General features: G+C 46.1%; 1 protein-coding gene across 2 annotated transcripts; it reads left to right on the top strand.

Annotated features, from left to right (window-relative positions):
* Positions 1–254: 254 nt before the first annotated feature.
* On the top strand, positions 255–13,486 carry VAMP7 (vesicle-associated membrane protein 7). 2 transcript variants are annotated; one of them, XM_010281850.1, is made up of 7 exons: positions 255–406; positions 3,631–3,688; positions 4,304–4,441; positions 9,376–9,466; positions 10,087–10,154; positions 12,229–12,321; positions 13,026–13,486. In XM_010281850.1, exons 1-7 carry the CDS (start codon positions 261–263, stop codon positions 13,092–13,094), a joined length of 663 nt encoding a protein of 220 aa, XP_010280152.1. In that variant the 5' UTR covers positions 255–260; the 3' UTR covers positions 13,095–13,486. The 2 variants fall into 2 exon arrangements, with proteins under 2 accessions (XP_010280152.1, XP_010280159.1); XM_010281857.1 differs by lacking the exon at positions 3,631–3,688 and having other exon boundaries at positions 261–341.
* Positions 13,487–13,502: the final 16 nt, after the last annotated feature.

Genomic DNA, 13,502 nt, shown 5'->3' with positions numbered 1-13,502 from the left:
ACTGTATGACACCGTGCAGTTGCAGTAAGAAAAACCTTCTAGAGGTTATTGTAGTCCTGGTGTCGTTCTGAACAGAACCTAAAAGGGGAAATGAGAGAAGCTTTCTTACAACGGTATCCTGTTGAAGTATTGAACAAGCTTATGCCTCCCTCCCATTATGTTGAGGGCTGAGAGAATACTGTTAAGATTATGATGCTTTCCCTGCCAAAGAACACGAGTCTAATTCTTGCAGTGTTTTTATTTTCAGGTAGTGTGAAGTCATGGCTATCCTGTTCGCTGTTGTGGCGAGGGGCACAACTATCCTTGCCAAACATGCCTGGTGCGGTGGAAACTTCTTGGAGGTGACAGAGCAGATCCTGGCGAAAATACCATCTGAAAACAACAAACTGACCTATTCACATGGGAAGTGAGTAATGCTTCTCTTCTGGGTATGGGAGGAGAAACAAGTCAATGTGCATGAGGATAGGAATAAATGGAGTGTAGCCAAATTCATACTTGGATGTGTTTGCTGATTGAATGTGCAGTCAGCTCAATAGCTGCTTTTTTCCCCCCTCAGAACTGTGCAGCACGACCAGGATTTGAATTTAGCTTAAGCACTAAGTACTGAGGCAGTTGATACAACATAAAGTTTTCTATTTTTGTACAACTCGAAGTGAGTTGGAGGGTGTTCGGCTGTGGATGTCAAACTGTTGGAGTCTTTAGTATTTGACTCATGGAGTCTTTTGCTGGCTTTTCTGAGTCTTGAACATGGCTTTAGGTAAAAATGTCACTCTTCTCAAATCATTTGTGGATCGTGGTTGCTTTAAGATAAGTTGTGCTGGCAGATGTTGCAGAGTCATCCTGAGCTACCACAAATCCAGTCTGTGGGACAGAAGTATTTTTCCCAGGCTTGTACAGATCTCTGAACAGCCCTCGGTCATTGTTGATGGAGTGGAGGGGTTAGATGTTACATTGCCTGAGACTATGCTGACTTGCTGCACATGTAAATTAGGTAAGTCAATGTGCTTGTGTGCAAACTAAAAAGAACTGTGGAGAAAGCAAATTTAGAAGTGTTGGACCCCACTTCAGCTTTGTCTGTGGAATTGGCAGTGTGGCTGGATTCTCAGTGTTGCCCAAGCTGTTGTGTTAAAGGTGTTTTGGCTGCCTGAGGATCCAAGAGAAGAATTAGGGTAGTCTTCTCGCATGCTTCCCTGGCTTGGGAGCACTAAGAGTCCCTGGGGAAGAGCTTTCTGAGGAGGCTGCCTGCCCTGTGGTCTAAAGTACTTTGGATGCTGAATCTTCTTTTTTCTACTGTAATTTTAAGGGTACAGTTATTTTCTTTTGTTTTAACTTTTCCTTGAGTGCTCTTCAACCAACTACAAAGTTGAGTTTTAGGAGTGCCACAGTGCATTCTTATAGGTGAAAACTTGAATTGTGGTAGAGATTGGTTTGCTCTTTGAGGAGCACTGGGAGGGAGGTAACCAATGCATCTACACTTGCAAAGCAGGCTGCGAAGTGTACAATCTTTTGCTCGTTACTGACTGTTTCCTTAGTGACAATTTAACAAGTGTGATAGAAGATCACCACAGTTTGTGGTTGTTCTGCTTTGCATTGTGCTACTAAAACATACAGGTGCCATTCTGCAGCTCTGGCCACTGAGCTTAGCATCAGTGTCTCCTCTGCTAAAGCTAGTCTCTTCTGACAAGTCTAATATTGGCTTTTTTCCTATGATTTGGACAACCTCTTTGTTCAGAACCTGCCAACCTTGCCCTCCCTCTAGGGGAGGGGAAGAAACTGCTCCTAGCCATCTGTTTGGGGGCATTGAATATTGTCATACACACATGCTTGGTGCTGGCAACCTCTGCTGTCAAAAAGCAAGGTTTTTGGTTTGTAGAAATATAGAACAGCCTCTTTTTTTTTTCTTTTTTCCTTGACCCCAATAACTGGGCAGAACATGAAAGCTGTGAAGCTGAGTGAGCCCAAGGAGCTGTGGTTCTTTCTGCCTGTAGGGTTTCTGGGATCCTTCTGCCTTGCTGGGGTCCCAGCCTGCAGGCTAGAAAATTGCACTGTGTTCTGTCTGACTAAGATCGTTCCTCCTCTGCTGAAACAGGAAAAATTTGAGTTTCTTTTAACTTTGTTTGAACTTCTTAAACTCATTATATGAGTTCTTTTTGTTTTTAAGAAGAACTTTTGTGTCTTTTATATAAATGCCAAGGCAAACCAGCCCTCTACTGTCGTGAGTTTTTGGGGTTATTCTGTCTCTGCTGTTAAGATTCTTCCAAAAGTCACTGGGGAGCCTACAACGTAGTACCAGACAAACTTTACTTCTCTCCTTCCAGGAAGGAGGGTGAATAGTTGTGGCTCTGCAGGGATTTCAATTTTTTTTAATGCGAACAGATCTTCAGGGCAGTAAACTGCACTTCTAGCCCACCCTTAAAGCTTATTTCAGTGTCATATTATTTATATAATACAAAACCTGAGTTTGAAAGCTACTGATCTGTACCCTTAGAGCTGTAACTGTACAATGCAACTGCAGTGCAGCACATGCATTAACTTTTATTCTGGAGTCTGTAAGAGGGTCCATGTGGTTACTGGGGAAACTTTTTGGAATACACTAATGTGAAAGGATACATAGTTTTTAATTAGGGGAAAAAAGAGTATTCAGGTGGCCTTTTTGCAACTCTATTCCTATTTTGTCCTACTCATCAGAAGAATACATCACTTACTGGAGCATCAAATAGTGGTGAGGAGGCAATGTAATAAAAAAAGCAACAGCTAAAGCCAGCGAGTTGAACTAGAATGCTCTGATCAGTTTTGGTTTGGGTTTAGTTGTGTATGAACTAAGGGGTGGTTTTTTTTTGCTGGTGGGCCTAAAATAACAGCTTTAATTTTGGTAGGAAAGTACTGCTTTGAACTGGTTTGCACTGTTTTTTGGGATACTGAGGGTTGTGTTTAACTAGCATTTGTGTTCGCCCAGCACCACCGAAGGCATCTTTGCATGAGTAGTTAATCTAGCCGCATGATTCAAGCCTGTTTAGCTTGATTATTGTTCTAAGTCATTTTCTGCTGTGGTTGCTTTTGCCTGCTAGCCTTTGTGAGGAAAACTAAAGGCAGCGCAACCCAGTGGTCATACAAACAAAGCTAAAGAAGCAAGTCACTGTACCAGCGAGGTTCACTGCAGTGTTCTCTTTCTGGTCACTCCAATCAGCTGCAGCTCTTGTCACATGTCAGCTAGTGCCTGGATGCTTGTATGCAGGTCGCTTAGGATTAAACATAGATATTACCCCTGGGTTACCCTCTCAAGGTTTTGTTTTTACAGGTAAGTAGCTGTAAGAACCTAGAATTGAAGTTGTTTGGCAACTAAATGTCCCACAGAGTTATTGCTAAGCGTGGAGTGCTTTGAAGTATGTGTGGCCACTGATTCTTAGGTGGTCTCTAACTGAGTGTAGCTTATAGGAATGGAGACACTTACCTGAACAAAGATGGCTGGGATATATTGACATCTGTGTGATTTCCTGCAGAGTAACTGGAATTTGCTCTTCTACTTCTCCAGCCCTTGAAGGCCCCGTAGGCAGTAGTGTCTTCTAGAAGATTAGTCCTGGGGCAGCTCCCAATGACGGTGTGTTGTTTTTTTTTTTTCCTTCTCCGCAGTTATCTGTTCCATTACATATGCCAAGACAGGATTATATACCTCTGCATCACAGATGATGTAAGTATTTTGGTTACAGCTATTGCACAGACAGGCTCTTTGCAGGTTTTGGCTTTCTTAGTATCTGTATGTCAAAGAAAATCAATACTGGATGCTAATCTGAGGTGCCTTTTTTTCCCACTGGAGCTACTGCTTGTGTTATCACTCACATCAGTTACGACTTTGAAATCTGAGCCTGGAACTCAAATGCATGTGAATAGTTAGTTTTGAGGTGAGGTTTTTGGTTTTGCCTAGTTTCTCTCTTGGCAGCCCCGGTGCGGTAGAATCTAGATGTAGAGGCTAGCCTTTAATTGTCAGTGAAATATGCGTAATACTCCTAATTCTGGAAGTGTTGAAGCAAAACCTTCTCCCTCACTGCAGAAAGGTACCAGGCATAGAATTAGAATGATGGATAGCCCAGTAAAGTCTGTTGCCATCCAATGTCCAGGAAGCTGAGTCTGAAATCCGGCTGCTATTCAAACCCCAGGATAACCAGTCAAATCCCATAGTGTTATGCGCAGCATGCCTGTTAAGAACTGATAATTACAGTTTCTCTACAATTGGCTGTGTGCCCTGTACACTTCATTATCCCTGACTTGCCACAGCTCTGAACATGGTCTGCTCTCTTCCTTCCAGGACTTTGAAAGATCCAGAGCCTTCAACTTCCTGAATGAAATCAAGAAGAGGTTTCAGACCACATACGGCTCAAGAGCACAGACGGCCCTTCCCTATGCAATGAACAGCGAGTTTTCAAGTGTCTTAGCTGCACAGCTGGTGAGATCTGTTGCTAAATGGGTTTTCCTGAACAAGCCAAACTTCTCCCCAGAAATTCTCCTTGTATTTGCTCGCTCAGAACTGAAGCACCATGCTGAGTCTGGGTATAAAGCCAGGGTAGTCATCCGTTCTCCCCACGCTTACCCTGCAGCTGGGTTTCTTCACTATTTTGGTGGTAAAAATGGGTTAGGGTTAATAGTGATGTGATATTAACTGTTTGAACCAGGTAGCTGCGCTGGAGATTAGATCTTAATGGTAATGTTTGAAATGTCAAACCTAGTTCCAGTTGGCCATCCAGTGCAAGCTAATATCACTGTCACTAAGAGCAAGACAAACGCATGTTACTCCATTTCTCTTAAACTGTGCTTCAGAACTTGAGTATCTAGTAATCCCTAACTGCCTCTCGCTTCTCTCCTCCTTACTTCATGGTAATTTCAGTGGCACGCTGTGCAGTGTGACAGGGTATTTGCTTGTGGTACCGTGTCCTTTTCAGGAGGAAAGAAAGCTGGGCTTGGAGTACAGTCAAGTGCTGTATATAGAACCATGGTAGACTCTTCAGCTAGCTTACACAGAGGCTCCAGGGATTTCCATTCACAAGATAGGCAGGAGACTAAAGAGCAGGATAAATGACTTGTGAAAGATCCCACATTCTCTGAGCTGAGATTTGCCTTGGACCCTTCCAACCCTGAAATTAAAAGTGTGAGGGGAATATCTCTTTCACCCCCAACTTGCACTTTTCAGCTGGGGCTGTAGTGGTGCTTAGAATGATGCTGGATTCTTGAGTCTAGGGACTGTAGGCACTGTAGTCTTTGCAAGGTGAGTTGCTCCACCAGGATGATTCCAGTCTGGGAGGAAGATGAAGCCTGTGTCAGTGGGGTCTATGCAGGCACTGAACAACAGCATGTGATGGGCTGTGAGACCAAGAGCCGTGGTATGGTGCAGTGCTGCAAGCTCAGCTGCTGTGAAGAAAGCTGCTGTCAGGGAGCTGCCTGCAGCCTAAGGTATCTTCTTGCCCACTGCTCTTGTGGTTACCTGGTCCTGGCACAGCTTGGTGTCTGGCAGGACTGCAGCAGCAGCCCTCCTGCGGTGTGAGAAGGGAGCGGTCTGTCCTAGCTTTCCCACTGGCAACACAGCGTGGTGCTTTCAGTTGCTGGAACTGGATGGCACCGCTGTTCTGATGCATTTCGGCTTGTGCTGTCTGATTTTATTGGCCCTATTGACAGCTCAACTAAAGCTGAGTTCTGAATACTGTTGTTGGGGCACATACAAAACGGTGTCGATCTCCTTTTTAAGAAATTTCCAGGTTTCAGAAGATGCAATTCTAGCTACTCTGGGTCTGTTCTTGGACTCCTGAAGGGAGAGGTTGGGCTGTAATCTGCCTCCCTCTTGAAGTACAGAGGAGTTATGTGCTTATTTTGCTTACCACAGGAATCTGATACAGCCTTGATGCTACAGCCCATTTTCACAAAGTGCTTTGCTTGCTGTGTATTGTATTTAAGGTGTGGCAAAGCCCACAGCTGCCAGACAGGAGAGATTTTAAATTGTTGTATTGCTTTATCCATTTTATTCACAGCAGTATATGGGTATAGCTTCTGAAGTATTTAAGTGCATAGCATAGTGTTTGCATTTCCATTTGGCCCTGTATAGAGAGATGCATTTCATAGAGCACTTTCTTAATGTGGTGTTGTAACCTGGCTCTGCAAACGCCACCCTGGCCTGCTTCAGTGGGGTCTTTTTTGTGGGGGAGAGGAGGAGAAAAAGCAGGGAGCAGTTGCTCTACGTGTGGGATTGGGCTGCTCTTAAAATATGAGCTGTTAATATAGTGGGAATGTTGCAGCTTGCACTTTTCCTTGGTGTTTGGTCTGCAGTGGTATACCTCCAGCACCTGCAGAGAAAACAGGCCTGGGGAAAGCACAGGCCTGTTGCTAGATATAATGTCAAATTAAGTGAAGGAAGTCAGATGGAAAATAGAGAAGGAATAAATAACTGCGCTGTGACTCATATGATCAATAGCCTTATTAGTGCATAAAACCTCAGGCTATATGGTCTACAAGAAGGTGTTTTGAATCTTCCATTGAAGACTCTTGAAGAGTAGTTAATTGACTACAAATAACTTCATAAGCTGAGCAATGTTGGTTTGGGACTTTTTTTGGAGACCTCCTTTGAATTAAAGATAAGATGTCCTTGGAATATTGGCTTTCAGAGCTTGTACACAATCTGTATCTGGGGCAACTACAACCTGTGCTGTACATGTGGTGTAGGAGGTTCTTGGTTTGCTCTGCTGTGGCTGGCAAGGATGGTAGTGCTGCTGCTGTTCTCCGTGAAGGGTTTGGCTTTTTGCCTGCTGGTCTGCTGAAAGTGCCAGGTTTGGTGATATTACAGATGCAGGAGGAGAGGACCCTTGCTGATGACCCTTGAGCATAGCTCTTGCCTGTAAGCGTAGAAACTGGGCAAGCTTTGTAACCCTCTCCAGTAGTAATAGTTGCATGTTGAGGTGCAAGGTGAAGCCAGGACTCTGAAGTGGGCGAAGGTGAAGTGAGGATTTGCACTTGCACTGTTGCTGCCTGAAGTTTGTGTTGGAGTTTGTGAAAGGAGCCGTTGGTGTTGGTGCCCTCAGCAACTAGCAGAGGTGACTTGGAGATGCAGAGTTGCACACAGTTCACTGCAGAAACTGTTCTTTGGCTTATGCAGCAGATAGAAAGCAATGAATAGTAATGCCACTGTGGCTTCAGAAGGGCCCAATGCATTGTGCATAATAAATTAGATTAACTTCCTATGTGTGGTAGGACTGAGTTTTTCTTCTCCACCAGGCTTTGATATGTGGAAACTGAAAGTATATGAAGTGCTGACTCATCAGATTGTAAGCTGTTCATGGCTGGAATAAGCTCAGTGAATTGCCTTATCAGAAGAGCCAGGCAGTCTTCAGAGCCATGGTGTTGATTTTCCTCTTAAAAATCCCAGTCTTTTCATTTCTCTAAAGCACGAGAGGAGCTGCCTGCCTGAGCTTTTGCACACTGATAGAAATCAAGGCATCAACTAATAGAAGTTCAGTGATGACAGAAAGCCCTTCCCTCAAATGGCTCTAAAACTTGCTGAGATGAGAGCCCTACTGATGAAACATTACGTATAGTGCAAGAGCAGGACTGTTATCTAGGTGTAACTTAAGGAGTTTAACTAGTGTGAGACTGAGGATGGAGGAAGAGATCATATGGCAGTTCGGAGATTATGCTACAACTCAAGTGTGGCACACAGATAATGCTGAAAAGAGAGGCTACGCTTCCAGTAAAACCAGTGACCGGCTTTGATAGCATGCCAGTTCTGCACCTTCTTCTAAAAAACTAACCTCCGAGGAGAGAAGGTTCAGAGGAGCTGTTGCATTCAGTGCTGTAACCATTAATTATGACCCCAGTATGTGAATGCTGTTAGTGGTACAGACTCTTGCTTCCTGCGTTGTCAGAGATGGATGCAAATCGAACGCTTACTCAGAAGAAAATTGGGGTTTAAGTAGCCACGTGGGTGGTCATGAAGTAGAGCAATCGTGATCTGGCCTCTGCTGTCAGTCTCCTTAGATGCTTTCTTATTAAAGTAGAGATGCTTCATGGAGGTCTTCAGATGTGAGTGCAACAGCTACAAGTTTAGAGGAAAACAACAATTTATCTATGAGTCTTGTGGCAGAGACCCGTTTCCCTGAAGGTGACTTCAAGGGAGTAGGATGATAGGAGCTGTGGCTAGCAATGCTTGACTGCAAAGGACTTGTGATGAGAGCAGTGACTTAAAATCAATCCAGGAATAGCAGAACTTAGTTATCCAACGCTGACTTCACCTCAGTTTCCCTGCTTTGATCCTGCAACCACTGTGAGACTCCTTTTAACCTGGGGATGTTGGCTAGTGCTGCTCTCACCTACCAGCCTGAACCATGCGGGCACCAAAGGCTCACTTGTGATCCCACACCGAGGAAGAACAGCCTTTGAGTGAAATCCCTGTCCCTTCTGAAGGGAAGGGAATTAAGGGGGAGGGATGACAGGAATGGTGCACAGGTTAGCAATGTGTTTTTGTCTTTCTTCTGTGAGGCCACAGAATGGAGTGTGCTTCTGTAGGTACCTGACAAGCTATCAGGCGAGCTTGCTCCATGCAGACACTGGGCACGCCCCTTGGGTATCTCGTGCACGCTTTTCCCACTTGCTGTAATACACCAGAGGGATTCAATATTGGCAAAGCTGTCGGCAAGTGCCAGACTGTAGCTGGGAGGTGGCACATGAAATCCTCCTTCTAGGTGGGTCTAGCACACAGCAGACTGGCTCCTGGCTGCTTCTGTCCTCTCTATGTGAGGAACAGTTGGGCAACTCAAACGGGCCATCTTCAACATCTCCTGGTGTGGTGTTTCCAGTTTGCAGGCCCTCCTTATCTTTGCTGGAACTCCCTCTGATGCTCACCTACAGAGGTGGCTGCATGCTGCCTTGCTTGTGAAATGGCAGGGCTCTCTGGACATGTTCTAGAGAGAAGTAGGGAAGGTCATGAAAGCGTGTTGCCTTCATAAATAGTTCAGAAATGATGTGTGGGAGTGGGACCACTGATGATAGCTCAGGTATTTAGTGAGCCATATCTCACAGATTCTTAACTTTCCTTCCTTGCTGCTTAGACTGTCAAAGGGGGCTGTTATTTCTGGGCACTCTGGAAGCTGCAGGTACCTGGCTGCCTTGCAGCTCCTTCAGTGCAGGAGCAGGTGGGCATGTGTGATCTGTAAGTGGCTGAGAGAGTCAGATTTTGGTCTACTACCCACTTACAAATGTTTCAGGTCATTTGAAAACTCGGACTTGTGTAGTAGTGACTCACTACAGAAACTCTGTAGTGACCAGGAGTTTCCTTTTTTGTCTTAAGGAACTGATGTGCAACGCTGAGAGTCCCCGCTTTCACTGACTATTCATTTGTTACAGAAATACCACTCGGAGAACAAGGGCACTGACCAGGTGGCAGAGACGCAAGCTCAAATCGATGAACTTAAAGGAATCATGGTTCGAAACATAGGTATCTGGCTTCCCTCAGTGCCATGCCTGCAGAGTTCCTCTGGGCCGGAGCGGCAGTCCCGCAGGGGTAGTTAGCGAGAGTGAAGCTGATGGTGGGGTGGCCTCTCCTGACAGAATGATGAAGGGGCTGGGGGAGCTCTGAGTTCGCAAGCCATTACTTGCATTGGAGTTGGTCGAGGGTGGCACATGGGCGCAGGGAGCGCTGCTTGAGATGAACTGGCACAGCTTGTGGTGGGGTAAAGAGTGCTCTGGATTCGGTCTGTTTGTCACTATGGCTTTCCTGCAGCTGCTGTCAGGAAAATGCTCCTCGGGAGCTTATTTTTTTTGTGGTTTTTTTTTGTGTGTGCGTGCATGTGTGTGTGTGTGTCTGACCACTTAAAATAGAGGGTTAGATCTGGAATTGACCAAGATTGAGGCAGGTCAGTCTCAAAACGTAGCCTGTGTGATGTGAGACTGTTCCTTAAGTGCTGTTGCCTGGCAGTCTCTGAAAGGCTGAGAGCTACTTGATGTCTGATAAGCCACTGCCAAGAGCTCCAAGCTTGCAGTTCAGCTTGGGTATTGGAAGCAGCTTTTTGCACTGGGATTCTACCTACAGATTTGGATTTTTATTTCTTTCTCCAGACCTTGTGGCACAAAGAGGTGAGAAGCTGGAGCTGCTGATCGATAAAACAGAGAATCTTGTGGATTCGGTAAGTCTGGGGAAGAAGTCAGAAGTGGGGAAATAAGGTCACTGCATTAATTGTGCTCATCAGGGAGCAATGGAGGCAAAGACCAGCATCTAGAGCCACTTTTAAAGAGACACTGAAGCATCTAGATCTATAGGTAATCCTTCCCTGTATCAGACACAAGTCCTGTCTTACAGCTCCCCCCCGCCCCGAGCTGTTTCGCAAGCTGCATCCCAGCCTTGTGGCTCCTTTTAGGAGAATGAAGGTATCCCGTGCACCTCTGCACTGTACCCTGCCAGCTCTGGTGGGATTTGTGGGTCACTCTTAAATGCTAGGCTGTGCTGCTGACCAAATGCTCTGCTCCCAAGGACCAGCTGCCTGCTGCCCCATCCTGTGAAAGAACCACCCTCAGTTTGCTCCTGTTTGCCACAACCAATGGACAGGCTAACTCGCTGTCCCCACAAACAGGGATGTTTCTTGTCCTCCTCTCTTGTGCCCAAGGAGGGGGGAAAAACCCACTCTTTATCTGGAGCGATAGGAAATCCAAATATCTCTAAGCTGGCAAAAAGTATTCATGCTTTAGAGAGTCAGTAGATATGCCTGGAGCTTACCCAGCAGGGAATACAGCTATGAGGTGTTTGAACCTTACCACTTCCTCGGGTGGTGGCCAGAAGTAGTCCAACCTCAGGTAGCGCTTTAGACAAATGGACTGGAATTCCTTCAGCAGTTAGGCTGAATTTGTGTACGAGCACTCCCAGGGAGTGCTGGTTCTTGGAAGCCATGCAGAAAATGAAGGAATGGGATAAGCCTATAGTGTGAATGTCTTACGGTGCAGTGGGGAGTGTCCTAGGAGATCCAGGGCTGAAGTGCTCAAACTTCAGAGTAATGGGCTGTGCTTTATCCCTCCTGTATGAGCCTTGACACCCAGAATACTGTGCATAAACCAAACGTGCTAGAACCCTCCTAGCAACAGTGGTGGGGGCCCCCTTTTGGGAGAGAGGGCTGAGGAAGCTGGTGGTCAGAGTAGCCCCGTCCTCTGGAGAACTAGTCTGGGCAGAGGTGAGGTGTGTCGGCATCCAGCGGTCTGCTCCCACAGAAGCTGCACAGCTGAGCAAGAGGAGTGCTCCCAAAGTTCAGATGGTGGGAACCGGCTTTAAGTCAAAATTACGGTTCATAGTGATGCAGTTCTGCCTTGGTGTAGCCTTGTCTGAAAAAGTTATGGGGTGGTTTGTGGCGAAAACCTGAAAATAACCAGCAGAGTGTGCCGCTGAGCTGGCTTGCTCTGGGTGCTGCCGCCTTTCTCTGGGCAGGCGTAGCCTTGCGTGAGCTGTGCGGGAAAGTGCGTGAAAACAGTTGCACTAATGGAGCCCAGTGGGTGCTTGGGGTTATTTGGTGACCGAAGCCTGTTTTGAATGGGTAGAATTACAGGGTAGAGAGAGGAGACTTGGAGCGGGGCAACCACAAGCTTTCCATAAAGCTTGACTTGATGATCTTAGAGGTCTTTTCCAAGCTTAATGATTCCATGATTCTATAAAATGCAGCAAGCCCAGATGCCGGAGGAAAGTTCTAGCATTAAAAGACTTGTCGAGCCCCAGTGGAACCGCTGTCAAGAGCAGCAGTATGGGTTGTCTCCTTTTGGTGGGTGTATTTACAGTAATCAAGTTGCATGTTATATGTTGGTGATTAGATCAGGAGTTCCATAAATATTTTTGGAGCATTTCAATCCCCAAAAGGTTGGAAGTCAAACAAGAACCCAACCAGAAGTATTCTAAGGTAAACTAATCCTTGTGGGCAGCCTTAGGACCTAGTGATCTGTGTTTAATTCTCCCAAGCCGAGCCTGGGAAGGCACAACCCCAACCAGGTTCTGGACTTACTCTTACACTTTATCTTGCCCCGAAGTAGTGTGGGAGAGTTTTCTCTGGGTGCCTTTTCAGTTTTGTATTAGTGTAACTGCAGGAGTTGAATGGCTCTGGAGGAGATAACTGCAGTGGTTTGGGTTCTTAAGGAGGTAGTAGGTGGGAAAAGTGTGTGCCTCTTCATCGGGCTTCTTGAGATGCAGGTTTGGGAATTAATTAGTTGTTTTACTTTCTCTTGTAGTCAGTCACTTTCAAAACTACCAGCAGGAACCTTGCTAGAGCCATGTGTATGAAGAACCTCAAGCTTACCATCGTCATCATCATTGTATCAATTGTAAGTATGGAGCATAATAACCTTTTGCTCTTAAGTTAGGCTTAACAACTGGAAAATGCCAATAGCATATTACTGTCTTTAGACCTGCGTGTACTCAGCTCTGTGCCTGGAAAGGTCTTAGCTGTAACGCAAGTGTTTTGATGGTCTTGTGTGAGGTGAGGAGAGAGGAGCATCATGGCAGGCAGCTTTTCTTGTCAAGGCAATAGGAAAAGCTTTCCAGAGAATTCTGTCCAGGTTTTAAGTGCCTGTCGTAGACAGCTGCCTTGCTAGCTCCTTCAGAAACTGAGGTATCGAGTTTGTTTACTCCGTAATGGCTTTTTAGGCCTTAGTCCTGCTGGTATCTTGTTACCTAACTTTGAAGTAGCTTTTTTTCGTCATGGCGGTGTAACTCCAGCCTGTAACAAATGCAAACAGCGCTAAGGTGAGGACGCTGAGGTGTAACGGCAGGTTAGAGGCCTGAAGTACTTTGTCACCACTGAACCCTCGTTCGTGTTTTGCTGGAGGACAGTTCTCATCCCCGTGTTGCCACAAGGATGTGGAGGAAGAGGCACTGGCCCAAAGTCCTGCAGGGCGTTTGCAGAGTTGCTTGGGGTTTTGATAACCTGGGGTTTCCAAGCCTGTGTTCTGATTGCTCAGCCAAGTCAGCAGTGGACTGAGTGAGGGGAGTGTAATTCTCTGCTGAAGTGGCTGTTTCCTTTCTCCAGGTTATCCTCTATATCATTCTGTCGGCTGCCTGTGGTGGGCTTGCATGGCCGAGCTGTGTGCAGAAGTAACTGGAGGCAGCTGGTGCTGGTCACTTGGAGATGAGAATCACAGGAGTGTGAAGAAACAACCTACGGAGTAACTCTTAACCTTTCACTACTGACACCTTCTCATTCTTCCATCCCTCCAGGACTTCAGACTTTTTTGCCTTATCACCCCAAACAGGCCCAGCTGGTCACTGTGCAGCTGTAACCTCAAGAATGGGCTGTTTTAAATTACTTGAAGGGATTTTTTTTGTTTGTTTCTTTTTCTGTCCCAGCTACAACCTTCTCAGCTGGGTGGGCGGTAGGTCCAGCTCGGGAGGGTTATGTGCATGCTCGCTCGTGTGTCTGTGTAGCTTTGCACTTTTCATGCGAGCGTGCAAGTGGGGAGCAGTGCTGCAACTGTCCTACCCGTGAGGGTGGTGGCGGAGGGTAGTT

The sequence above is a fragment of the Phaethon lepturus genome, unplaced genomic scaffold, assembly GCF_000687285.1.
Source record: "Phaethon lepturus isolate BGI_N335 unplaced genomic scaffold, ASM68728v1 Scaffold53310, whole genome shotgun sequence".
NCBI lineage: Eukaryota > Metazoa > Chordata > Aves > Phaethontiformes > Phaethontidae > Phaethon > Phaethon lepturus.
The sequence above is the reverse complement of the archived record's forward strand: the minus strand, read 5'-3'. Positions and strand labels throughout refer to the sequence as shown.